The sequence below is a fragment of the Halictus rubicundus genome, chromosome 9 (genome assembly GCF_050948215.1).
Source record: "Halictus rubicundus isolate RS-2024b chromosome 9, iyHalRubi1_principal, whole genome shotgun sequence".
Taxonomy (NCBI): domain Eukaryota; kingdom Metazoa; phylum Arthropoda; class Insecta; order Hymenoptera; family Halictidae; genus Halictus; species Halictus rubicundus.
In genome coordinates this window covers 16,084,830-16,111,484 of record NC_135157.1, presented here as the reverse complement: position 1 = coordinate 16,111,484, position 26,655 = coordinate 16,084,830, and the positions used below count along the sequence as shown (strand labels likewise).

The following is a 26,655-nucleotide window of genomic DNA, read 5'->3' as shown; positions in this document are numbered from 1 at the left end:
TGAAATACCGACATAGTTAACAAGAACTCGATTTCTTACGCCCTCTACGCTGATGAACGATAAACGGTGGAACTAGATCCACAAGAACCTTAGACTATATACTATATACATAGATGACCTAAACGATCCTTGAAGCTTTTCTCGCGTTCCTAGATTTTGTCGCTAGATGACGCCATCGTATATCCCGAATTTGGAGGCTGATTTGAATTGTTGTTCCGGATTCCGGAGGAAAAGGAAGAGTTTTCTTCCTACTCCCGGGTGTGCTATGTGTTCCGACTCATCTATTAAGATGTAGTATAAATTCTTTCGATAATTTCAATTTCTCTATATAAGATTTCTCCTGTTGCCTCGGTTTTTCTTCGATAAATCGAAGATCCTGCTTCGATTTCTTTCTTGCGAACGGCCGATCACCTAAACATCGAACGATTTAGAACAAATGCATCGTACACGTGTCTATACTCGCATATATCGTCATATATTTAAATTACACAACACACAAGTTACAGGCGGTTTATGAACATTATGAACAAAAGTGTAGGAAGTTGTGTAGGAAGAATGCGTGAAGAATTTCGTCGCAACTCCACTCAATTTTCTATTTTCCGTAAATGAGGTATATCTGTGTTAAGATTACTATCGGCATAGTAAGTGCACTAGCCAGATTCGATCGCACGTCGACAGATGGGTGCTCGGAGGACGAAGGACGCGTTCAACCTTTCGTTCGAAACCCGAAATGAAAATACGAGAGCGGTTTCCGAATTGAGAAGACAGAAAAATAAAGGGTGAGATGAAAAATCTAGGGTTCCGAGAACGGTTCCGAACAAAGGGGGTAAAACGAATCTGCGGGTTCGCGATCTACCGTGGATCGCGTACAACTACAGAACCGATAAATAATCTCCTACTTTTCTCTAAGGTTACAAAATATTTCTAACGCTCCGTCGTCGATTAGATCGCGATGCGCTACGCTGTGGGCGTGCGGTGTGTAGAACGCGTGACGCGTACAACGTGAACATAGACGTAAACGTAAACGTAACGCGTGCAATTTTTGGCCTGTTGCGCTCGAGACGAGTCAGCCATCGAGCTTCGTACTCGCGACGCATCGTCAGTCGTTCGAATCGCTTCGAAATACAAAAAACAGAGAGAGAAGAAAGAAAGAAAAGGCGCGCGATGGTAAGGTAGGTGGACGTAGGGTTGGAGAGAAGGAAAAAGGAGATAGAGAGACAGAGAGATATTGTAGAGATAAAGAGAGCGCTTGCTCGTCGAGACAAGACGAAGATTCGCCGGTTTTTCTTATATCGCTACGTATTTTAGACGCACTACATTTCAGAAGATTCATCTAGGATAATAGGTGAAATTTCGAGTCGACGAACATTACGGACGCGAGCTCAAATACTACGATCGAATATTGTACAGGTAATATTACACTAACTACATAGTCACTGGATATGTATCGACTTTTTACACGTAGACACACGCACACACATACTTGTACATTATGCACGCAACTGCATAAATCTCTGGTTATCGACTGCAACGAATGCGACGCGTCAATTTTTTCGATGATATTATACGCGTACTTACGTACAAAACATGCATACGCTTATACGTATGTAGGTATATACATAAATTTACGCAGCTATACGAATTTGTACATAAGGCATCACGATATTTTCTTTGTTTGATTCTTTTTTCCTATAAGTCGGGCATAGGAGATAGAGAGAGAGAGAGAGAGAGAGAAAGAGAGAAAGAGAGAGGGAGGAGAATACGATGGAGACCGATAAACCGTTCACGGGTGGAAAGCGATCTTCGTAGATGCGAAGTGGGCCGAAATTTCCTGAAAAAGGGGAAACACGAAGAAAGTAAAATGTAAAATATATAAAAAGTGAAAAGTACAAAAGAAATGGTGAGGATGAAGGTCAGGTAGCTCGCGAAAAGACGATCGAGCGCAGCTGTGCGAAAGAACGCGTCTCGATCGTTAAGCAACAACCGCATCCAGAAGAATCGCGCGCACCGGTCGGAAACGGACGCCGAAAAACTTTCGATCGTCGGACGCAGGCCGCATAAAAATGTCGACGCTTTTACTCGGTTGTCGCTCGCACAAAAAAAAAAACAACAACAACTTTCCGAACTCGATTCGGTTTTACGATTTTTACGGTTCGCTTCGCTCGACGACGAGATTCCGATGTCGAACGATCATCGGGGAATTTCAATGAGAAAATTTACACCTAACAGTCTCGGACACCAACCAACTTCGGACAGATATCTGCGAAAAGCGTCCAGGACACGTTTCTTTCGACCGGAGAGATTCGAAGCAGTCGCGCGGGCGTTAAGGGCGTTGGTTGCAAATTGCAAGGGCACCGAGGACATCGATACATGGTCGCGACATCGATCGACGTCGACTCTTCGAGTTTCATTTATACGAGATCCTCGTCTCGAGAGCTTGCAGTTCGGTCCGAGACGCGCGACGAGTTTATACGCGCGCACGACGGGGACGCGGAGCTGATACGGTCACGACGTTATCGTTAACGTTAACGCGAGTGGTCCAGCCACTACGGTCACGTCGGCGCAGGCGATTCGTTCCATCGGATCAACAACCGATTTCTGGCAAACCGTACTCGAAACACCGCGAACAGATCGAGGACGCCGCGTCCAAAGAATCGGCAAAGAGAATCCTGCGGCATGGTCCATGGTTGCGCACCGATTTCGAGCCGTCTAGACTCTGGAGAACGCGACGCGCACGACCGGACGATCGAAGATCGGAACCGATTCGCCGGATGGGTCCTCGGTCTCCTGTTCGCCGAAACCGAATGGGAAATCGTTGGCACTCGCGCTCGTCGTTGGAGAGTTCGACGAGTGGTTGGCCGGTCACTTGGCGTGCTGCTTCGGAAGATGTCGCTTCATATGGAGGGCGAGGTGGTCGCTCCTGGCGAACGATCGCTCGCACACCGCGCACTTGAAAGGCTTCGCGCCGGTGTGCTTTCGATAGTGACGAGTCAATTCGTCGCTTCTGGCGAACCGCCATTCGCATTCCGGCCACTGACACTGGTACGGTTTCTCGCCTGGAATCAAAACGAGAACAACCTGTAAACGGATTTTTCGTCGCTTTCACTAGGCGTCTCGCGCGGTGGTCGCGACCACGGCCGGATCTAGCGATCTCGGGTCGCGTGTCGCATGCCGGACACCCTGTCGTCCCTGATTCGCTCGTTAAATCGACGTTCTTTTTTGCGAAACTAATCGACGATGGCCGCGTGTAGCAACGATCGTGGCAAATCTTTCCGCGAGAAAGGAATTTGTCCGGGCTCGATATTGTTTAATATTATGCGTTCGGTCGTTTCGCAGCGATGCGGAGCGTCGAGATCGAGCGGAGGGCAGGAGCAGGAGCAGGTATCGGTGCTGCGAGAACGCGATCGCGAACGCAAACGGATTGCGCTGGAATACAGGTGAGCGTGTTGCGGCATGCGGGTACAGTTAAAGGTCAGCGCGGCATCTCGCGTAGCCTAAGGTTGTCGGTACACCTATCGGTCGAGCAAAGAGCAGCGCTTTGTTCTTTGACGGGTCCCTTTCCTTGGCCCGGCCACCGGTACACCGATCTCGGCCGATTCTCCATTGCGATGCCATCCGAGCGACTTCTATTCTTTCTGGTCGACGCATGGCGATCATTTCCCGCGGAAAACGGGAAACACGGAACCGGCAAAATTGACGGAGTTAAATGATAGGAGCGTAAGGGTGCGAGGGAGGCGCGGGACGCGTCGGAACACGGATAAATGAACGGAAATTCTCTGGAAGAGGTGTGCTCATGCATCGGGAAGCCGTAAGCCGTACGCCGTAAGGGAAGAGGAGGCTCGATAGCTGAGAAATACACCCACGCGTGCCGCTGACTCGTTGTTCTCCTCTACGAAACGGCTCTCCCTCTTCCTTTTTCTCCTTTTCTCCCGTTCTCTGTCGTTCTCCCGTTCTCTCGTTCGTCCCGTTCCCTCTTTCTCGGTATGGAGACGACCCTAACCGGTCTTAGTCGAACGCGCGCGACTCCCATACAATCGGTATTACCACCGCGAGCGGTATCCATTCACGGTATTGCTCGTTCATAAGAATTCCGCGAGGATTTCTCCGAGACGGCGCGGCGAGGAAAGGGGACGCGTAGCCTGTTGCCTGTTGCATCTCGGGCTTGCTTTCCGCGACAGCTTCTCTTTCTTCCTCGATCTTCGAAAACCTGTGAACGGGCGAACACGATTCGCGGATACCGGGGAGGTACGAAAAAAGCGGTGACAGCAGCTCGCTTATGCTATCGCGTTTAAAAATAGAAAGCCGACGTCTTTCCGTTCGCACCGTCATCTAATTGGCGGGTATTAAGTCATTCTATCGTTGATTCCTACCTCGGCTGCCACGGAATCCGGTCGTTCGCGCCTTCCACGGGACGCAACACGCGCGACTGCGAACATGCTCGGCCGACGATCTTTACTTTTTGCGGCTGTTGTCAAGTTTTCCCGACGCGACGGTAATCAGCGAGGCAAGCGAGGCGAGCGAGCGTCCGACCCTCTCGACCATAGAATCCGCACGATCTTTTCCGTTCGAGCACGCGACCGATCGTCGTCCGCGTCCATTGTCGTCGTCGCGTTCCTGCCGGTATAGAACTAGTTGCGCTGCCGCGATTAAAGCCACGCGCCGCGGAGCACCACGCCGATCTATGCAAATACGAACGGAAAAACGGCTCGGCGATTCTGTAAATTTCCACGCAGAAACACGACAGAAACGTGCCGCGAGTAACGGAAAACGATGTTCGCTCGATCTCTCCGGCGAGAAAATACACGAACACGCGGCTCTTTGGTAAAAGGCGTCGCGCGTTTGCGCCGAAGCGGCGTCAAAGTCTCGCCCGCTCGGGACGAGTTTTTACGAGGTTTGATAACGTTCCAGGTGGCGTATCGCTGAATCGTGTGCGCTCCTTGGCTCGACGACGCCTACGAGCCACAACGCGTCCCCGTTAATTTCGGATCACTTTCACCGCGGTCTCGGTGTGCGGTGTGTGCACTCTGGTGTGTGCTCCGAGCTCTCCGCGGCGTGTGGCGTGCGGCGTGTAGCGTGCAGCGTGTAGCGTGTAACGTGCCCGGTGTGTGTCGAGCAACCGGTACAACACACGGCCGGGTATCCAGCGCGCACCATCACCGTCACCATCGACGATCCACGACACGCTTTTCAAACGCTCGCACGTCTCTTTAGCCTGTTTTGCTCCCGATCATTGTTTCGCTCCCGAGTCTTCCTTTCCGTCGTAAACCAAGCTCCGAGGATCGCTTCCTATCGTTGCGAGTTCCTCTCGACGGCTGTTATCGATTCTCCGACCGTCGAGGCATGCGTAACGGTAGACGAGCGTGGTTCACATTTTCCGCGAATCAAAGTCGAGTAATCGAATGGAAAGAAATCTTTGCGCTGAACAGTGGATGAATGAATCTATTAACAAGGAAGGCACCGATCCGTATCGTACGGAGAGTCGTCATCAGAGAGACGTATTCTAATTTATTCAACATATTCTAATTGATAATTGTCGATAATTACGGAGGTATGAGGAAATATAAAAAAATTTCACCGAGTCGATTCCAGGGGACAGGTTTGCCATCGCGTTCGCGAACGCGGAAGAGACGCGGCGGGTCGCCGAATCCAGAATGTTGGATTGGAAGTTTCGATCGACGAGTTATCCTCGCCGGAGGATACGCCAGAAATCTGCCTAAGCTGGAAGCGTGGATGAAGCAGGAATGCCGCTCGCCTCGCGGGTGCGGGCGCGCGCGCATATCGTGAGACTTCTCCGCTCGTTTGCACGGTAATCGTCGAGCCACGCCGTGTTCCGCGCGCGTTCGTTCCTACGGGCAGAAACGCGTCGCATCGCGTTCGGTCTCGTCTCGTCCCATAAAGCTGCGCGCTCAAAAGATGATGACCTCCCGCGAATGCACGCCTCGATGTTCGGCACGCGTCTACGTAATGTTTACCGCGCCGCGCTGCGCTGCGTGCTGCTGCACCGAGGTTCGCGATTCTAGCGCAATTTTGCCGCCAAGTCGGGGCGGCAACACGCAACCGAAAGGAATTCCTCGGCCGACGGTCGATTCTTCTCGTTGGGAGCTCGAAGACGACAAATAGGAAACTCTGAATTAGTACAAATCGAATTAAATTATATTTCATACGAATCAAATTGCAATGTTTGCTACGCGTTATGGGAGGATTTAAAGTGTACGCGTAGCAAGAAGCTATTCCTTATTTTCCTTTCGGGAACGGCCAAGCGAAATCGGTTTTTCAACCCTTTGCACTCGACTGGTGACTCCGAAGCACCACTAGAAATGTTTGTGGCATTATTTCAAAGAAATTACAAAAAATATTACAAAATATTTGTCTCATTACAAAATTTGTATTGAATAGTTTCGTATGAATAAAATGAAAATATTCTAAGACGGAAGAAAAGTTTAGTTTTAGAATGAAAACAGTGCCGAGGGCAAAGGGTTAATCCGAACAATTTCAGATAGGCGACTACCTTCGATATTTTTAGCTTTGTTCATGTCGTGAAGATGTTGATAATCGAGCAGTAATTCCTTATGAAATTCCTATTCGATTATTAGTGTCTTCTATAGATGTTATTCATTCATGAACTATCCCAACTATAGGAATTAAAATAGACGCTTGACAAGGTCGAATTAATCAAATATCATTAATTTCTCTACGCCCCGGTATATTTTTTGGACAATGTTCTGAAATTTGTGGAGCGTACCGTAGATTTATACCTATTGCAATTGAAAGAACAAATTATTCTAATTTTATTAACCGAATTGATTAAAAACAATTGAAGAATTCGAGGATTCTTCGGAATCGTGAATCCCCATTTTCGATGGGCCCGAGACCGCAAAGGAATTGCAATTCCGCGGATTTCGCGGTTATCTGCGCAAAGGATCCGAGAGCGCTCGCGCGTTTTATATTTTCCCGGTTAATCTCGATAACGTTCGCAGCGAACGCGCAAAAAACAAACGATCCTCTCCAAGGTTGTCTCGCTCGGAACCCTGTCGACGGGCACGAAATTTTCCTATTAAGAAACACGCAACGTGTACGCGTTACACGCGGTATAACGCGCGTCGCTGTATTAGCAGAATACTAAACGTCGCCGCGCCGCGCCGCCGCAATGCTTTCGCGTCGATCGAGAACCGATCGACGTCCGCTCACGACCGAACCATTCACGAACAATCCTCGAATGTAGACGTTCCAGCTTGGACGCGGCATAATTTACGACCAAGCAATATATATTTTTTTTTGTTCTAGTCGGGTCTGATTCGGATCGAATGGAACCGAGTCGGGTCAAAGGAGGAACGCGTGCGCGTTACGACAGAGGACGAACAGCGATCGCGAGGACTCGAGAGAATCGAGAGAATCAAGGGATGCGCTATGCGGGCTCGGGCTCGGGCTCGAGCTCGGTCGCGGGCGTGGGCGCGGACGGCTACCTACCTTCGGAGCTCGAACGGCCAGCCTCGGTCCGCTTCGGTTCGCATCGGTTAGGTTCATTCAGGACGAGCGCCACGCGCCCGCGAACCGCTACACCCGACTATGCCGCTGTGCCTTTTCTCCTTTTCTCTTTTTCTCCTTTACCCCCTATTCTTCTCAGTCCCGGAGGTCACCGTTCGATATCCCGCGTTAAATTCGAAAATCTCTTTTCCGAACAACGAACGGAAACACCACCGATCGTCCCGGTGGGAAAGCGAAATCGGAATACATACCGGGCGCGCAGGCCAGATCTTTCTACTTTCCGGTGGAAGTAAACCAGAGATAGTCGCGACGACGACGGTCTCGCGATTTCTATAGATTCTGGTCGGGAGTTTGGCGGGGCGCGATCATGGGTCACCGCCTCGCGTATCCACGAGATACCGATTCGAAAGTGGTACATCTCGTGCGAGATGCCTCCGGCTTGCATTCCACGGGAGGCTGCCGAACGTGCACGCGCGTCGCGTTCTTCTCGACGCGAGAATACGCCTCGAATGGACGAATTCCCCGCGTTAGACCATCATACATCGTACATCAAGGAAAATCGCCGCGTTCTTCTCTGTCTACTTTCTCACTCTCCGCTGCGTTCCTGCAATTGGCCCTTTCGTCGCGTACACCTAGACAAGATAGTCGAGATAGTGGACCGATTGCGAAATCGCGGGTCGATCGAGTCTCTCGGTTTCCGGTGAAATCGAACCGTCGAATTTTCTCGGCGGAGTCTTCTCGGCGATCTCGAGGATCTCGGCGCGCGATCTCCTTTGTGCGCGCTCGCGACTACACGTAGGTGTGGGTAGAAGCGCGTTCGCGAGCAGCGTGTTTGGATACGGGCAGGATGTGGGTCGCCGGCTCGAGTCTACGAAGCGGAGAGTCGCATACCACGATTCGCGGCGTTCCTTATACGTTTACATACGCGATATACATAGAGGCTGTTTGGCGCGCGAGGCTGCGCTGTGCGCGCAGACGGAAACGTTGCAGCGACAACGAGAACGAGACGGAGAGACGGACGTTCAACGGGGATAGAGACGCGTGGACCGCGAGCCGCGGGCCGCGCGCGGGTCGCGGAGCGTCTCGCGATACAGACGAGAGACGGGAGACGAAAAGCGAAGGATCGAGAAGCGAGAATCGAGAAGCGAGAGGCGAAGGAGAGGCTGCGAGAACCGCGCCCTGCCCACGCCGAGAGCCTCGACTCGTACCCGACGACTCGGCTCGACCTCGCGCTTTCGAACGGAACGCTCCTCGTCCCGCTTCGTAGATGAGCTACATACCTAATTACCTCCGCCAATTCCGTCTTCCCTGCCTCCCGTTTACCCCTAAACCGTTCTTGACGACCGGCTATCCCGGCTATCTCGGGCATTCGCCGCGCGAAATCGACTCACCTGTGTGTATCCGTTGGTGCGCCTTCAGGTGCGAACTCTTCGTGTATACCTTCGTACAACCTGAAAAAATGGTTACGGGTACCGTGAACTTTGCCCTCGAGAGATCGTCGCCGCGGGCAGCGCGGCCGTCGCGCGGCAGCGAACGCGACGAAACGGTCCACAACGATGTTCGTGTTGATCATCATCGTGATCATCATCGTGACGCGTTTCGTCGCGTTCGTCCCGATCCGACAGAGATCCCGACGGGAATTCGGTCTCACCTATGAAATCACAGTGATGGACGCGTCGCTTCTCGAGCTCCGGGTTGTTCCGCCTGTTGAACTTCGTGGTGATGCCCGGGTGTTGAATTCTGTGAGCAGGATTCATGATCGAGGGTTGAGGGTAGGGCGGCGGCGGCGTTCGCCTAGGCGCCACGCCGATCGGCGAGCCGGGATCGGAGATTGGTGGCGTCAACGGGGATATGTACATTAGCCTGGTCATCGAGCCGTAGATCGGCGACGACGCGTTTCCGCCGACCTGGTGATTCGGCGTCGAATCGTTGTTATTGTTGTTGTTGTTGCCGCTGTTACTATTGTTACTGCCGCTGTTGTTGTTGTTGTTGTTAACGTTCGCACCGCTACCATTGGTACCGATGGCGCCGCTGCCGTTACCGTCGATGACGCTGCTGCCGTTGTTGTTGTTGTTGTTGACGTTGATGTTGTTGTTGTTGTGGTTCGCAGGAAAGGTTTTGAAAGCCGGCGTGCTCGTTCTATGATGAACGACCCGCGGTCCGTTCGAGCCGTTCCGATGGCCGTTGGCCGGGGCGTTGAACGTCTGCACCGAATTCGAGACGGGTCCTTCGAGGAGGTGCAAGGTCGGCTGCGGCGGCAGAGGCTCGCTCTTGATCTCCACGGGCGACAGAACCGGCGACGTCACGTCGTCGGTCTCCATCTTGACGTGGGACTGCGAGCCGAGCATGTCCGCGTTCTCCGGATCGAGCTTCTGTATGCTCGAGGTGATGTCCTCCCAGAGCGGCGGCCTGAGGAACACGTCGTCGTCGTTCGCCCCTGTCGGGTGACTCCTCGACGACACGAAGCTCGCTTGCGGCCGACACACCGGCCCCCCGACCTCGAAGAAGTCCTCCATCTGCATCGAGGACTCCCTCGTGTCCTTCTCCGGGTCATCTTCGTCGAGTTTCTGTAACCGGTCGAGATCCTGTCTGCAGAGCAACGTGTCCAGGTCCGACGTCTGCTGAAAGCAAAAGGCGGCTTATCGAACGGACTCTGGGATTCGACGAGCGAACCAGGACATTCGGGGGACGGGTTCGATCGAGAATGTCGATGTCGACGGCGGAGACGAGTCCGAGAGTAGGTTAAGCAACCGAGCGGTCGGGCGGGTCGGAGCGGAGCGTCGCGGAGCGGAGCGGCGGACGGTCGGGTAAACGAACCGGTGACTTGCGATATGCTGATTCACGAAAGGGCATACGGCGCGTTGTTCTCGGTTAATATGCAACGAACGCATCGAGGGCTGCGCAGCAGCATGAGGTCTCTCCTACACCGCACGTCTCGCGCACCGATCCCTACGACCTACGACGCAGTGCCGCGCCGCGCCGCGCCGTGCAAGAACAGATCCGAGCCGAAGGGTTCGGGCAGTGGAGCAAACAGGAAAGAGAGTGTTCCGCTTGGTCCCTAAAGATAGCAGGGAGGGAGGAAAACGAGCTGCCTCCTCCGCCGCAGTCGCCGCAACCGCGCCGCGTCATTCTTCGCATGATTTGTACACGCGCAACGCCGCCCTCGTGCGCCGCGCTCTCCGTTCGTACGCGTTCGACCAATGCCACTCGACTCCGTCGATAGAACGCGCAACATTCGTAAACATTTTAATGCGCCGAGCCGCAACACGCCCCTTTTACGCTCTTTCTCGGCGGGCGAGCAACGCGAGCGCACGATCGACGGCGACGTCGTCGTTTCACCGTCCCCTCCCGCCTTCCGTTGTCTTTCCGAATCGAAACATCGGTCGAAAATCGGCCGACAGAAGCAAGGAATCCCGCGTATCAAAGATTTCGGGTACGTCGACGCCGACGTCGCCGTTACAGCGCGGATCGAACGAAACCGTATGGAATACGTACGATGAATGTCGAAGCGCGCGCCAACCGTAAGGAATTCACGACGCAGCGCGGACAAGATGAGTTCGCGGTAGTATCGGGAATGACTGCCAATAGGACGACCGGCACCGGCGTTCGGCGATCGAACGCCTCGATTTTATCGGCAGAAATTTATCGAACGTCGTGGACGCCTCGACGAACGGCGCGGCGCGACATGTGTGTATGCACATGCTCGCCCATTCCCAAATGAAAGATCATAGTTTTCCTCACAGGTGAGGAAAAGCGACGCGCGGATCGGTATCGAGGGCGTATTCTCGACGGAAATTCTCGAGCGATTCGGACCTCGGTTCGGCGAGCTTATACCGCGATTTATGAATTATTTACACAATGAATTATTCATCGTCGGAAGATTGGTATACTCGCGACGCTCGATCGTAGCCGATATGCAATTTGAAAATGAGTTTGCAGGGACGGCACGATAGGTGTGCGTTCGTCGCCGTCGCCGTCGCCATTGCCGCGCGTCGAACGTTATACGTATTTAAATGGCGTACCGTCTCACCGGGTCTCGCGTTGCTCGTTCGTCGATAACTAAAATAACCAACGACGATCGCGACCAGTCCGATGCGATCGAAATTCGCTCGATCTTCCGTGAAAATGATCACCTAGATTTTCCTGGACGCGACGCGCGCCCACTTGAACGCACGCTTCGGAACGTGCGGAACAGTTACGAATATTTCTCCGCTTATTTGCCTCGGTAATCTTCGAATTCGAGGGCAGCCACGAATACGTGCGACGATACCGTGTCACGAGAATAACGCGTTCCGAGTTCTCGACGCGGTACGAAACTCGATACAGCGTTGGTACAGTGAATTCTCGTTACGAGTCAGTCGCGCGGTTCCGGCCACTGACTCTTAGACGAAATGTAAGGTTCTCGCCGAGCGTCGCATTTGAAATACACTGGAAACCTAAGAGTCTTGTGACTACTAAGCGATAGTGACAAGAAGACTGAGAAAATGTCTTTCTTCGATACAATGTTGCTTCTATCCTTCACCGCGGTGGTGTGGGTGGTTCCTCCAAATCGTAAGGTTGGTACTGACTAGTAACGAGAATTCACTGTACTTATACACGCCTGGATTCGATCTACCACTCTTCCCTCTGTTCCCTCTATTCCCCCTATTCCCCTGGTCCATCCGTCTTTCTCTGTTCTCGCTTTGATTTTATTTGAGAGTGTCTCTCGATTCGCGTTGCCGTGATAATAACAGTGTGGAGCGCGAGCAAAGTTCGTCCATCCGGCTATTAATGCGCGTAATCATAGAGCCAGGGTCGTCGGTGTTAATAATGCGTTCTCGAATCTGTCAGACCGAGAACGAACACCCACGCCGTGCTGCTACGGTGTGCCGCCGCGACGCCGCACCGCCTCACCACCGCATCGATAGATAGTGCGTCGTCATCGTAACTGACGTGCAACTAGAAAAACGTTTCTGCCGGTGTTGGCTCGCGCTCGCTCGTTCCGCCTAGCAGTTTTTATTCCGACCAATCGGCAATCGGGCGGCCTCCGCCGCTGACAAAGGAACGCGTAATCGCTGACGCGCCAGCGCTCTCGTTCGCGAGCGCGGGCGCGGGCGGCCGCGAGAAGGCGATCCGCTCTCATTTGTACCAACATCGTGATAAATCGTTTTCCGCCGCTAGAATTATAGGCGTGAACAACAACACGACCGACTGCGATGGCAACCGGAGAAAAAAAAAGGAAATCGACTTGGCAAGCTGGATCCGAGCGGCGTTCAGCCATCTGGAAAAATACTGAATCAACGCACGCAAATGGCGAATCGCAAATCAACGACATCGTTCGCGACGAGTAAATAGTATGAAAAAAAACAAAAACGCTGAATACGCTGTCCGACAAACAACCGTGATGGAGATTAGAATACCAGAGATCTCGATTATCTGGTTGCGCGATTGTACGCTCGAACGTACGAATTTTATCGAAGCAACCATACTTCGATATCGACGCGCCACGCCGTCTCTGCGCGAGTCTGCTCGGCTGGCTATAGTTCGGCTCGTCGTGTATCATAATTATCGAAAGCGAATCATCGGATGAATTCGCCGACGGTATAGCGACAGCTTTATCGTTCGGTCTATTTATCGGGTCTCCGGCGAAATGGGACAAGAAAGATGGATGGAAGAGCCGCGACACGAAACGCGGCCATACTGTTCGCGGTAACGAACCATAGCGCGCAGAAGCGAGCTCGCCGAATCAATCCGACTAGAGGCCACACCCTCTGACCTAAAGCCGTCTTATCGCGATAACCGCACGAGAAAATGTCAGCCGCGTACCGTCGGCGTCGGCGTCGGCGTCGTCGTCGGTCAATCTTCGAATCCGTCAGCTCTCCGACCGAGAATCTCTCGCAATAATAATCCCGCGAACTATATCGTCCTTTCTCGATTCGTTCCCCAGTCAATTTTCAAAATGCGAATCCCGAAACTTCGCCGAAGAACATTGCCGTCACCAAAACTCGAAAAGTAGGGGTAGAAAGCCGCGTTCCGTCGGCGTCGGCGTCGGCGTCGGCCATTCTTCGAATCCGTCAGCTTTCCGACCGAGAATCTCTCGCAATAATAATCTCGCGAACTATATCGTCCTTTCTCGATTCCTTCGCCAGTCAATTTTCAAAATGCGAATCCCGAGACTTCGCCGAAGAACATTGCCGTCACCAAAACTCGAAAAGTAGGGGTAGAAAGCCGCGTTCCGTCGGCGTCGGCGTCGGCGTCGGCCATTCTTCGAATCCGTCAGCTTTCCGACCGAGAATCTCTCGCAATAATAATCTCGCGAACTGTGTCGTCCTTTGTCGATTCGTTCGCCAGTCAATTTTCAAAATGCGAATCCCGAAACTTCGCCGAAGAACATTGCCGTCACCAAAACTCGAAAAGTAGGGGTAGAAAGCCGCGTTCCGTCGGCGTCGGCCATTCTTCGAATCCGTCAGCTTTCCGACCGAGAATCTCTCGCAATAATAATCTCGCGAACTGTATCGTCCTTTGTCGATTCGTTCGCCAGTCGATTTTCAAAATGCGAATCCCGAGACTCCGCCGAAGAACATTGCCGTCACCAAAACTCGAAAAGTAGGGGTAGAAAGTTGTACGAAAATAACGCCGTCTACGCAACGGTGTTGTTCCTCGGACGGCAAGCCGGTAATTTACTTAAACGATGGCGCGAGATGGGCGATCCCTGTGCGATGCGACGCGTCTCTGCAAACCGAAGCAGAAGAAGAAGAAGAAGAAGAAGAAGGAGAAGAAAGAGACAGAGATGATGAAAGAGAAGAAAGTCTCGAGACGAAGAAACGAGACGGAGGCGTGGCGGAATCGAGGATTAAGTTCGGACACGGATTCGACCCGCGATTTATGGCTCGGTGCGTTTGTCTCGCGACGATACGGTCTCTGTCGGTCTCCACGAACGAAATCTCGGCCCTTCGGCACAGAGACTCCGGGGTTAAAATCGACGAGTCCTCGTCGATCGGTATCGGCCGGTATCGACCCGTGGCTCTCTTAATTGGTCACGCGCAAACTCATCTTCGCGAGGAAAGCCGAAGCAAGTTCCCTTTTGAAGTCGAACGCTGCGCTGGTACAAAACGGGCCGCGATGGTCGTGACGTGACGCGACGCGACAAGAGAGAACAGGCGCGAATGAGAAGCTGGTATTCCAATCGGTGACCTATATATCGAATAACTATCTATTTCGCAAGTTTCAGCCGTTTCAGAGAACAACGCGAGAACTCGCGCGGAGACAAAGGAGCCTATAAGGTCGTGAAGGATGACGGCAATGCCGTCCGAGGCGACTAGGCGATTTATTTAGGAGGAATAATGATAGTTATGTAAGTTAAGATTTAATCCGCCACTGTATATATTGTTCATGTAAATACTCATATGTTCATGTTATTGATGAAACGGACGTCGAAAAACGAAAAACGAACGAGACGATCGAAGGACGAGCAGTCTCGTCAGGCCCGATACCGGAGAAAGACGTGTTGTTAACAAATGATTTTATGCTTCCTGTCTGTTTAAAGTCCTTACAGTTACAAAATTTCTAGATTCGGAGACGGAACGAAACTGGGCGTTCGGAGGTGTTTGACAAATCTTCCTGGACGGAAACGATCTTTGATCTACGGAAATCTCGTCGGGGCGAAATGTATCTTGGCAACGCTTCGGGACAACGCGCGACCGAGAGGAGGACCGAAACACGCTCGTTTCGTCTCGTCTCGTCTCTTCTCGTCTCGGCTCCGTGCCGCTTCTCTTTTCTTTTCTCTCTTCTCTTTTCTCCCGGTTCCGTTCTCTTCCGTTGTCCGACGTTCGAGGGGGCTGTACTGCCGTGGACACGTAGATTCTATCTCGCCATTCAGCCGGCTAGGTAATAAAACTCTTGCGTCCATTATTTACTTGCATTATCGTTACTTTACGCCCACGCGGACGCGCCATGTATTTATGGCGAAATTATTCAGCATTATTTCGCGGATATGAAGAAGATGGTAGATACGGCCCACCGATAGATGAACGCGCCTATAATTCGCGATACTGTTGGAAATCACAGAGAGAGAGAGAGAGACAGAGAGAAAAAAAGAGATTCGAATTCGAAAATGGATCGAGCGACCTCGGTGCGGAGCCTCGTCGATATCTCGTTCGATTTTCCGTCGAGTTCGTGGGAAAGCGACCGGCTTCCGAGTTTCCGGCGATTCGAGAACCAGTCTGGCGAAAAAATAAGAAAAAGAAGAAGAGGGTGGGTTACCGTGGAGGAGGAATCCCTAGCGTGCCCGAGAGAGAACGAATTACTTTCCACGAGAGTATCATTGTTCCCTCTACACATTTCGTAACTAGATTGGCATTTGTGATGCAAGTCGAGCTACACTGACCTTTAAACAACTTTCTTTAGGCTACGCGTGACTTGATCTCAGAACTCGGCTTCTCGGTTGCCTCGTTCACCCAGTTGCGATACTAGGTGGTAGAAGCTGCGCGGGCTACGGGCTACGGGCTACGGACTACGTGCCAGAGCACGCTGGCTTCTAAATTCTAAGCGGTGCTCGTCCGCGGTTTCCCCGAGACGGGGGACCGTTTTTCGTATTTTCGCACCGTTTTGATCGAGCGGCCAAAATTCGAGAAGTGTCGCATCGTCGATTAAATGAGACCACGACGAACAGTTACCGCTTCTCGTGCGGCTCGCGACGCTGACCTCACGTACACCGGCGTTACCGTTACGCCAACAAATTGCCATCGTCCAAATTATTCTTTCGCGTACCCTTTCGACGCAGCGAGACAATCGCGTTGCCGCGTCGAAGAAAATGACGCGCGGGTTTGGCACGATGCGGCTCGGAACCGCTCGGCTCGGAGCGGCGCGCGATTTCACCGTAACCACAGGGCACGGAAATTTATGCGGACCCTCCGCGCTCGCGCCGTGTCGGAGCGCGTCATAAATATGAAAGACAGAAACGTCGTCGTCGATACAAAGATCGCGGATGTCGCATCCCGCGAACAAAGAAAGTCGAGTAGTAGACGAACACGGCCCGTCGAATTTCTCTCATTGCGAGTTTTTCTCCGGAATCCCTGCCGGGCTGGAACGGTTTTCGGTTGTCGGACGCGTCGGATCACAATAGCCGTCGTCGGGGCAGTGACTTTCGGGGCTGAAAATGACTTAATGAATATGGACATGCAACGCATTATGGCATATTAAATGGCACGTGCACGCGTGGGCACATCTCTTCGTTCTTTCGTGCCCTCCCACCGGGCAGTTTGACAGCCGACAGTTTGCGTTTACCTTAGTCAGCCCGAGCGCGTGCCAAACCACCGGGTCTGCCCCGCCGGGCTGCGCCTGGCCCTTCCTCGATCGTCCCGTACACCGTAAACCGTAAACCATAAACCGTGAGGCCGCAGGCCCCGAAGGGTCGAGGTGACCCCGCGATATCGTTCCACGATGTTTGCCCAGAAAAAGGGGAGCCACTTTCCACCGTAATTGAATTCTCTTCGACACGAGTTCTCTGTCAACAACTGCCCGTCACCCTGTTACCCGTCGCTTCGCTTCGCTTCGTCTTCCCCACCCCTCGCATAGCGAATCTTCTTCACCCTGGTGTTATTATGATATTTGGGAGCACGTGTATCGTTTATCGACACGTTGGCCGCCGATCTTCTTCGACCTTTCTTCCGTCAGTCTCCTTTTAGTTCGCGCGTTCGACTCGACCGGATTCGTTTGGCCTCGCCTCGCTTTTTAGCCTTGCCTGTCGCTTCATCATCGATCTCGTTGTCGGACGGACGTCTCACGCGATTCGCGCATTCCCTCGTTACGAACCACGCGTTCTACATATCTAGGCTGGCCGAGTCGGCGCGGCGATATCGAGATCGCATAAATTCGAGGGCAACGACGGATCGCCGTTAACTCGAACGGCTCGTCTCGTCCTGCCGCCTGTCGTCGAAATAATGTCAAGGACTCTTCGGCCCTTCGCGATCCAGGATACATTTCGATAGAAGGAATTATGACGGTTCAGAAACGGTACAGCAACGGCGTCGTGTGCCGAAAAGGCCGTCATTGAAAATTGATTGTTGAATCCGCGTCGGACAGGAGTCGACCGACCCGGAGGTTCCCGCGGGCCGACCATTTGATCATCGTGCCTTATTAAATGTCCAGGTGCAGCGATCCCGGACGATTCGCCGTCTCGCTCGTTCTCTGTGATCAGGATCGCCGCTGTTCCGATGATCGACGATCACGCTCAGCTCCGCAGGAGGAGCAAGATTATCGTTATCGAGCCGAAGTAGTTACGCAATGACGCGCATGAGTCACTGAAAAGTCGATCCGGGGTGATCCCTGTGGCGAAACCGGGATCACTCTTGCCAACGACGCGCCGCATTAGCGTGATTACACGCTTCGCTCGCAGACCAGTCAGCTGGTAGCGCGTCAAACTTCCGTGCTACCTGGCCATCCCCCTTGTAATTTGCACCTGGTGCTTTGATTCTATCTGTTCTCTCCGGCGTAATACCGATAATACGTTTGCTCCCTCTCCCTGTGTCTCCTTATCTCGTTCCTGCAGAGGCAATTGGCCCCCCTCCCTCCTCGCGACGTTATTTCTAAGCGACGAAGATCATTCTCGCGAGAAAAGAAAACGAAAAATGGGCGCGACAAAGCGCGTAATCGGCGTGCGATTGCGGCGCGGCGCAAATCGTTCGGCCCGAAAAAGTCACGGGAACGTGCCTGTTCCGGAAGTGTTCTCGTGTTGACGAAAGTAATAGCGCGGCTGTTCCGGTCGGAGGATCGTTACACACGTACCCGGGGAACCCCCGTAAAGTCGTCTGCCCCCGCTAATGCACTTTTAATTAATTAAACGAGCCGATGGGGCGGCCAACCCCCAGCCAGCGAACCTCCGACCACGGTTCTCGTGTCGACCTCGCGTGCCGGTTGTCTGTTCGCCACCCGTCGCCCACCTCTATACACCTATACCAGCTAGGTGCAAACTCATCCCTTCGGAGATGCTCCGTCTCTCTCTCTCTCTCTCTCTCTCCCTCGTTCTTGTCCCCTCGGTCCCTTCCCGCTCTCTACACCCTTCTCCTTGTCCGTCTCGCGGCGAGAACGATCGATCGTCCTTTTTCAACCTATTTCGAGCCGACGTCGCTCCGCTCGCGATATACCCTCCTCGGCTATAGCTCTCGTCAAAAAGCTTTTAGCCGACAAACGATACAATCCGGCCCCGATACCGTGAATTCGCCTCCCCTTCCCCTCCCTTCCGTTTCATCGGCTCCGTCTATTTCCGGAGATTCGACCGAAAGAGAGAGAGAGAGAGAGAGAGAGAGAGAAGAGTGCCGAACAATTTCCCGCGACCAGAAGAAATTGTTTTTCGATCTTCGAGCAATCGTTTTGTCGATGACCCGGCGCGCCGTTCCAACGTTTCGCAATGAAATGCGTCGCTCGGAACGGCTTCGGAACGGTCGTGAAATCGCGATAAGCCAAATAAAAGACAAAACGCGCGAGTCTATTAACGCGAATCCGTGTTTTAATGCCGTACGCTCGCTCCGCGCGGACCGCTTTATGGCCGCCGCGTTGTCAGCCGTTACGATTATTGCTACCGTAAGTCTATAAACCGGTTGTCCAAGTTAATTGTATGCATTTATTGCTAATTAAATGCCGCGATTTCATCCTATTCGTAGATCATTCTTCTGTCGCAATCCGCGGTCGCCTCCTCGCCCTGCCGGCCGCCTTTGTGCGAATCGTTCGCACGAACGTTGTTCGATCATCGCGCTCCGACTCCCGTTATTAGCCTACATAATTTTTCCGATTATCGTTCTGTTTTTCGCGGAAGAAAACGTTGCCTGTCTACCTACGCTTCAAGCGCGGCCTCTGTCTCTGCACGCGTAGTCTGTCCAACGAGACAAAGCAGTAATGTTAGAGTGCGACAGAGTCGGAGTTACGCTGAAAAGACAGTTAGCAAAGGACGCTCGCTGATACTTGACCGCCTCGTCCCGTTGGACAGAGTACAGTGAGTTCTCGTTAGGAGTCAGTTGCGCGGTTCTGGCTGCTGACTCTTAGACGAAATTTGAATTTCTTTAACGCGTTGAACGCCACGCCAGCCGTATGTGGCTGACGGAATTATCTGCGCAGGTTTTAAAATGCATTTTCACGTTGATACATTCATTGTACTAAACCTGTAACATGCAAGAAAGTTGGAGGATTACTCAGTATCGTACATTTAATTTTTTGCAATTTTTATTTCATTGAATAACTTACTTTGATTTTATGGAATTTTTCGGGTTTCTAGTTTGGCGTTCAAAGTGTTCAGAGTCACATCCGTCTGTGAGTCACAAACCTATGACTACTAACCGACAGTGACAAGAAGACCGAGAAAATGTCTTTCTCCGATGCAATGTTGCGCGTAGCTCACGACTCCAAATCGTAAGGCTGGCACCGACTTGTAACGAGAATTCACTGTACACGCGTTCGTCGTTTCCCTCAGCCTCTACGACGTTTGACGCTTGATCTGAACAGGATCGAGACACAGCTGGGGGATCGACGAGCGGAGTACGAGAGTACGAAGCGGCAGGAACAACGATCGGAGCACAGCCGGCAGGATATTTACGAGGTACGAAAGCAGGTCCAAGAATCTCGTTAATCGAATGGTTTATGGTCTCGACTAAATATTCGAATTTTTGTATTCAATTAGGCACGGGTTACCGGGGGAGGGCGGTGTCTCGGAAAGTGCGTCTACGCGCGGTAGGGAGGGTTGCTCCGGGCTGCGAGATGCAAGACGATTAGAATGAATGGCCGCCATAAATCAGAGGGCTCGTTGGGGCTGCGGCAGAATACGCGAGGCGGCGCGAGGCAGCGCGAGACGGCGCGGAATACGAGAAGAATTCGGCTACGGGTTCAGAACGCGGACCCGGGGACCTGGTCCTCGGAGCGCAGACCGTGTCGTCCTACGACTACCTGACCACCGATTTTCAATCTGGATCCCCTAACCTCCCCTTTTGCGGATCGGTCTGCTCGCGAACCACTCTCATTTGCCCCGTTTCCTCCGACCGTAGCTAATCTACCCACTCGCCACGGACGCGACAACCAACCGATCCGTGTAATCCTGATCCACTGGTTCCCCGTCCGTGTCCGGTGTTCGTGTTAGTGTCCGTATCCGTAGGCCATAGCCGCCGAACCATAGTGGAAGCATAGCCCGCGCGCCTCGTGTCCACCAAAAATAAACGAGCCGCGCCAGCATCGTCCCAACGAACCACCCTACCCTCTCGCGCCGTCGACCGTTTTCGCCGGAATCTAATTATCGCGGCCGCTTTTATTGATTCGCCCGAAAATTTATTACAACCCAGTGACCTCTACACCCGTGTCTCGTCCTTGTTGTCTCTCACCGGAGAAGAGCGGACCGACCGAAACACACTTCTCGATCGCGTTCCGATCGAAAAGTTCGAGTCGCTTCGAGTAATCGTCGCGCGACCTGTTTGCACGTCGCATCGCGTCGCATTGCGTCGCTACGCGATTTCTTGTCGCAGCGCCGCAGCTGCAACTTTGTAGAATATGGGAAAAATAGAGAGATTGTGGTACGAACGTTTTTTAACCTCGAGAAAATTCGTTAAACGCGCGCAAATTCAAGAAAATTTTAGTCTTTCCAATACCACGCGCGAAAAAAATTCTTTTTTAACATGCTATGCATCATTTCCCATAGATTTTTTCACGCTGATTTGAAATCTGGTCCCAAAATTTGTCTACGACCTCAGGATTTTGCAAAGAATAGATTTTTGTGACAAAAACTAATGAACTCATTTTTTCGTTGAAATGATTGGATGGTAATAATCTCCCTGTTTTTTCCCATATTCTACAAAGTTTCAGCTTTAATTTAAAAAATATTTCATCGCTCTACCTCATTCCCATCGAAAGTTCCTTGAATCCGATTTTGTGCAAATTGCCCACTGTGCGCCGGCGCGGCGGATACCGAGATTTCGCGGGACCGATTACCGGACGCCCTGTGTCACCGCGGCGAACCGGTTGGATCGAGGAACCTTCGCCGAAAGCGATAGCCGGCATTCTAGATCGGTACGCACCGGTTGTACGTTCGCATTTTGCGCGCAACTCCGCCGCGACGAAACCGACCGGAGGCTCGGACGATTTTTCTCGGGGCTTTCTTCTGGGTCCCCCCGTGCATACCATTGCTCCTACCAAATTGGTTTCGTCCCGGGGAACCGTAATCTCGAACGATCGAGATCTCCGGGACGGTGGCGATCGGAAATGTTCTACGGTGTGATGATATCTCGGGAAGACGAAGACGGTGCGTCGCATGACCACGCGGAGAACGTCATCTCGCCGCGACTTACGTCAGGGTGTGTATTCATCGGTATAAATTGTCCGTTTCTGCTTCATCCCCCTTCCGAGCGCGCATGGATCATCGAATCCATTGATTCCATGAAAAGAGAACCGTAATATCGGCACCGATGACTCGAACGGCCCCCGGGTCGACGGACAGAGTATGCGTAGAATACAGCAGAGCTATAATGCGGTTTCCATGTAGCACGGGTACGAATCAATCGCGTTGTAGGAAGCTTAACTGTACTTATGATCGGGGATCAGTATGCGATGCATAGATATTCGCGATACCCGTAGATTCCTCTCTCTCTCTCTCTCTCTCTCTCTCTCTCTCTCTCTCTCTCTCTCTCTCTCTCTCTCTCTCTCTCTCTCTCTCTCGTGCCTCGAGGCAACTCGAACCGGGAACTTCGTAGAAGCCATTATTCGCCGCAATTAACCTAAAAATGCTGTAAACATTTCATTAGCCTACGGTTCAGTTTGAAAATGCACGCGATCGGGATGCTTCCTCGTCGGCAACACGACCGGCGTCGCTCGCACGGAAACGAGTGGCCGTTTGGTTCCGTTTTAGGGTAATTACGCGCAATCCCACGATCTTGTTGCGACGTTGAAGCGCCGGTTAGCGGTGTCGTCGGCCAGGTTTCGATCGTCGACGAGCGACAAGCGTCGCGGCGCGGCGCGGCGCGACGTCCGATCGAGGAGGATCGCGGGAATCGTCGCTATTAATGGTTCCTAACGAGCGGATAGTAATTCCATTGCGATTAGCCTGGCGCGCTTCGTGCGACTGGAATGTTTGAGCAAGTGCGTGGGCGTGAACCGTGGTCGGGGATGACGATTGTTCGGAGGCAGGTATACTCTCGCGCGTGTCTACGTGGAGGTAAGAGAGTCGGGATCGCGCGCTCGCGCGCACGTACATACACACGAGGAAAGAACGAAACGAAAACTCGGCTCCTCCACTCAGCGGTGAGCATGTTTCCTGATGGGGTCATCAGCGCGAATTAACATACTGGGTGGACTCGTACGACACGCACACGTGCGCGTCTCTACCAACGAATGTTTCCATCTGACTCATTCCGCCTTTCTCTTTTCTTTGGGCCCTGATTCTCCTCTTCCTCCGTTTCGTCTCGTTTCGTTCCCTTTATTTCCCTCGCCTTTCCGTCCCGTCCCGTCCCGTTCTTTTCGGTTCCATTCCTTTTCGGTTGGTCCCGCAGTCGCCTCGTTTGCTCGCCGTTTCGTCTCTCCTCCGCTCGTACCGTTCTCGTCCGGTCCCTCCTAGTCGTCGGTCCTCCTTCTCTTCCTCGATTCGAAGAGAAACGAACGGAAGAGGAAAGCGAGCGAGCGAGGGGAAGACACGCGCGCGTGTTTACATCGAGAAACTCCCGGGCCCGGGGCTGTTTATAGGAAAAAGGATATGATAGAGGATAGGATAGGATAAAGGATGGGATAGGATAGATTATTGGATAGGATAGATTATTGGATAGGATAGAGGATAGGATATAATAGAGGATAGGATAGGACAGAGGATAGATAGGATAGGATAGAGGATAGGATAGGATAGAGGGTAGGAAAGGATAGAGGATAGGATAGGATAGAAGATAGGATAGAGGATAGAATATGGAGGATAGGATAGGATAGAGGATAGGATAGGATAGCGGAAAGGATAGGATAGAGTATAGAGGATAGATAGGATAGAGGATAGATAGGATAGAGGATAGGAAAGGATAGAGGATAGGATATGATAGAAGATAGGATAGAGGATAGAATATGGAGGATAGGGTAGGATAGAGGATAGGATAGGATAGATTATTGGATAGGGTAGAGGATAGGATAGGATAGAGGATTGGATAAGGATAGAGGATAGATAGGATAGAGGATAGGATAGGATAGAGGGTAGGAAAGGATAGAGGATAGGATAGGATAGAAGATAGGATAGAGGATAGAATATGGAGGATAGGATAGGATAGAGGATAGGATAGGATAGCGGAAAGGATAGGATAGAGTATAGAGGATAGATAGGATAGAGGATAGATAGGATAGAGGATAGGAAAGGATAGAGGATAGGATATGATAGAAGATAGGATAGAGGATAGAATATGGAGGATAGGGTAGGATAGAGGATAGGATAGGATAGATTATTGGATAGGGTAGAGGATAGGATAGGATAGAGGATTGGATAAGGATAGAGGATAGATAGGATAGAGGATAGGATAGGATAGAGGGTAGGAAAGGATAGAGGATAGGATAGGATAGAAGATAGGATAGAGGATAGAATATGGAGGATAGGATAGGATAGAGGATAGGATAGAGGATATGATAGGATAGAGGATAGGACAGAATAGGATAGGATTGGATAGAGGATAGGATAGTATAGAAGATAGAATAGGATAGAGGATATTATAGGACAGAGATCGAGCTCGACGACGAAAAGCGAAACGGATCAAATTTTCGGGAAGATTCGCGAAAACGTTGCACTGCCTTTCGAGTCCACAAGGATAGTTTAGGGGACTCGGGAGAAACTTGAAAAAACCGAACACTTTGATTCCCTCTTCGATCCCAAGTCGAACCGGTCGTAACCTATTGCGGGAAAGGACGAGAACTAGAGATAACAATTTTCTTTTTCTCGTGAACCGAGCCCGATAAGTTTGTCGGTCGAGAGATAAATCTCTGGGGGAGAGCGCGTAGACGGTAGAGTCGCGAGATCCTTTCGCAGGACAAACGGAAATTGATTCGGTTCGACGAATGCTCATCGGCCGCTGATCTCTGGGACTCTGGGACTCTGGGACGAATAACAATGAGACGATCACGGGGAGAGGATGAACGGAAAGATAGGGAGCGGATTAGATGGTAGCCGACCGATGGATCGGTAAGCCCCAATCAGCCTTCGCTCGTCAACGAATGCTCGAACGCTCGAGGTGCCTATGGACGACGGTGTACGCGTCACCGTTAATGTCTCCCAGCGGCCATCGATATTCTTTCGCCAAAAAGCCGGACTACGGCGTCGGCCACCGTACAATTCGAGGAAACGTCTGTTTCGTCACGACGATCTCCAGTCACGGATTCGATGCCTATCGCTTCCTCGATTCGAGATGGAAAGAGAGTGAACGCGAAATATTTCGGTTGCTTGACGTCGGTGATCACGAAATTTCGTCTAATCGGTGGTTAAATCGACGAGCAAAGGGAACGCGACGTGCCAGAAGAAATAGAATCTCAGCGGGGCGTTAATGCCCGGGTGTCGCGTCTCGGATCTCGCGTATCTCGCGTCCCTTCGAACGAACACGACCAAACCAAACTCCTCCGGTACTTCTGCTAAATCTCCCGGAGCAGATTAGCCGCCGATAAGGCGACAGGTAGATGTTGCAGAGGATGCGGAGTCGCTTAAACAAGACGGTCCGAGACGAGCCGCGCACCTCCGGCTCCGGTATTTCCAATAACACCGGAAAGGACCGTGTAATCTGTTTGATCAGCGCGAGCCAACAGCGCACGCTTTATTTGATTTCGACCGAACCCCTCTGTCCTCGAGACGTTCACCGGTTTCCCGAATCGCGCGACACCTAGAGATACTCGGCCTTTCTCGCGTCTCTCTTTTCCCTTCAATCTTTTTCTACTTCTTTTTACCGACGATCTCCCGCAAGCTGTCGCAAATGTATCGACGAACGTCACTCCGAAAGGCCAGAGAGAAGCGGAAGATCCATTTTCCGGACCGCGACCGATTACAACGATTTCTCTATGCAGGGTGGTCCACGCAATTGTTTCAAGTCATAACTCCTAAAAATTATTAGATCTCGAGATATTTTCAAAAAATGTCTTTATTCAAGAAGATACTCAAACACTTCATGACCATGTTGTAAAGGTAAACACCCTTTCGACATTGTTATCATAACAGAAACCGATTTGTACGAGTAAGCATTTCATCATTCAGTAGCAATTCACGTATCGTAACTAAGATTTCGAAAAAGTGTAGCTGTACTTATTTCACTAAATACAAGATAATGTATGACATTTTTTGAAAATATCTCGAGATCTAATAATTTTTTTGCCATACCACCCTAATCATTTTTTACGTAGAATGAACGGAAGAACGGATCTGTGCAACAAAAAATATGCATTTCTATTTAAAGAAATGATGCAACTGTTACTTGCACATGAACTGCTGTATCTAAAAAAAATTTTAAGGCCCACAGATGCAGCGCTCTTCGGACCATTTATCTTTCTCCTTTATCATTTTTTCGTAAATGCAATAATAACGGAGTTATGACTTGAAACAATTGCGTGGACCACCCTGTATATGTCACCAAAACCTGGATGATAATTGTCGCGGAATTCTCCCCACAGGGGGTACACCCCGTGAGAGGTCGAGAAGGTCGAGAGGCCTCGAGGAGTATAAACATAACTCGGATACGTCTCCTGGACGATATCTGTCGCTGCCAAGACCCGTGTTGTTGACATATATCGAGAATTCAGTTCCGTCAGTGCTCCACGGCAGAATTTTCTCCGGCGACGATGTTCAACGACGAGAACCGTCCCGAGATGCGCTTCCGTTGATCCTGCGCGGGCAACGCAACCGGCTGCCCGCTTCGAACGATCATATTATCTTGGGATCGAGAACGCGGGAAAGAAAGAGGCGCGAAAACTCGTTCGAGTCACGCAGCTCCGCGTCGCGTGTCGCGCGCGTCGCTCCGCATCTCGTCGTTCGCCAGTCACGATTATTCTGCCGCCCGCATTCCAACTCCTTGCTGCCTTTTTTTTCCTACGAAAACGGTACGATTACCCGTTCGCAATTAGAAGGCGAACCCCGGGGGGCGGTTCCGTTGCAGCGATACGCAACAATAGGCGGCGTGCTCTCCGCGGTTTACGCGCATACGAGCGCAAACAATGGCGAAACGT

The 26,655-nt window shown here is 51.7% G+C and overlaps 1 protein-coding gene across 3 annotated transcripts in view; it reads right to left on the bottom strand.

The window, feature by feature from the left end:
• Positions 1-454: 454 nt before the first annotated feature.
• Positions 455-26,655, bottom strand: part of LOC143357023 (uncharacterized) — a 43,027-nt gene continuing 16,826 nt past the window's right edge. The window contains exons 2-4 of one of the 3 annotated variants that reach the window (XM_076793164.1): positions 9,137-10,106; positions 8,877-8,936; positions 455-3,056 (exon numbers count right to left, since the gene is read on the bottom strand). In XM_076793164.1, the coding sequence (XP_076649279.1) occupies positions 2,863-3,056; positions 8,877-8,936; positions 9,137-10,106 (1,224 nt within the window). In that variant the 3' untranslated portion in view covers positions 455-2,862. The remainder of the gene's footprint in view (positions 3,057-8,876; positions 8,937-9,136; positions 10,107-26,655) is intronic. The other 2 variants (XM_076793165.1, XM_076793166.1) reach the window with 2 other exon arrangements.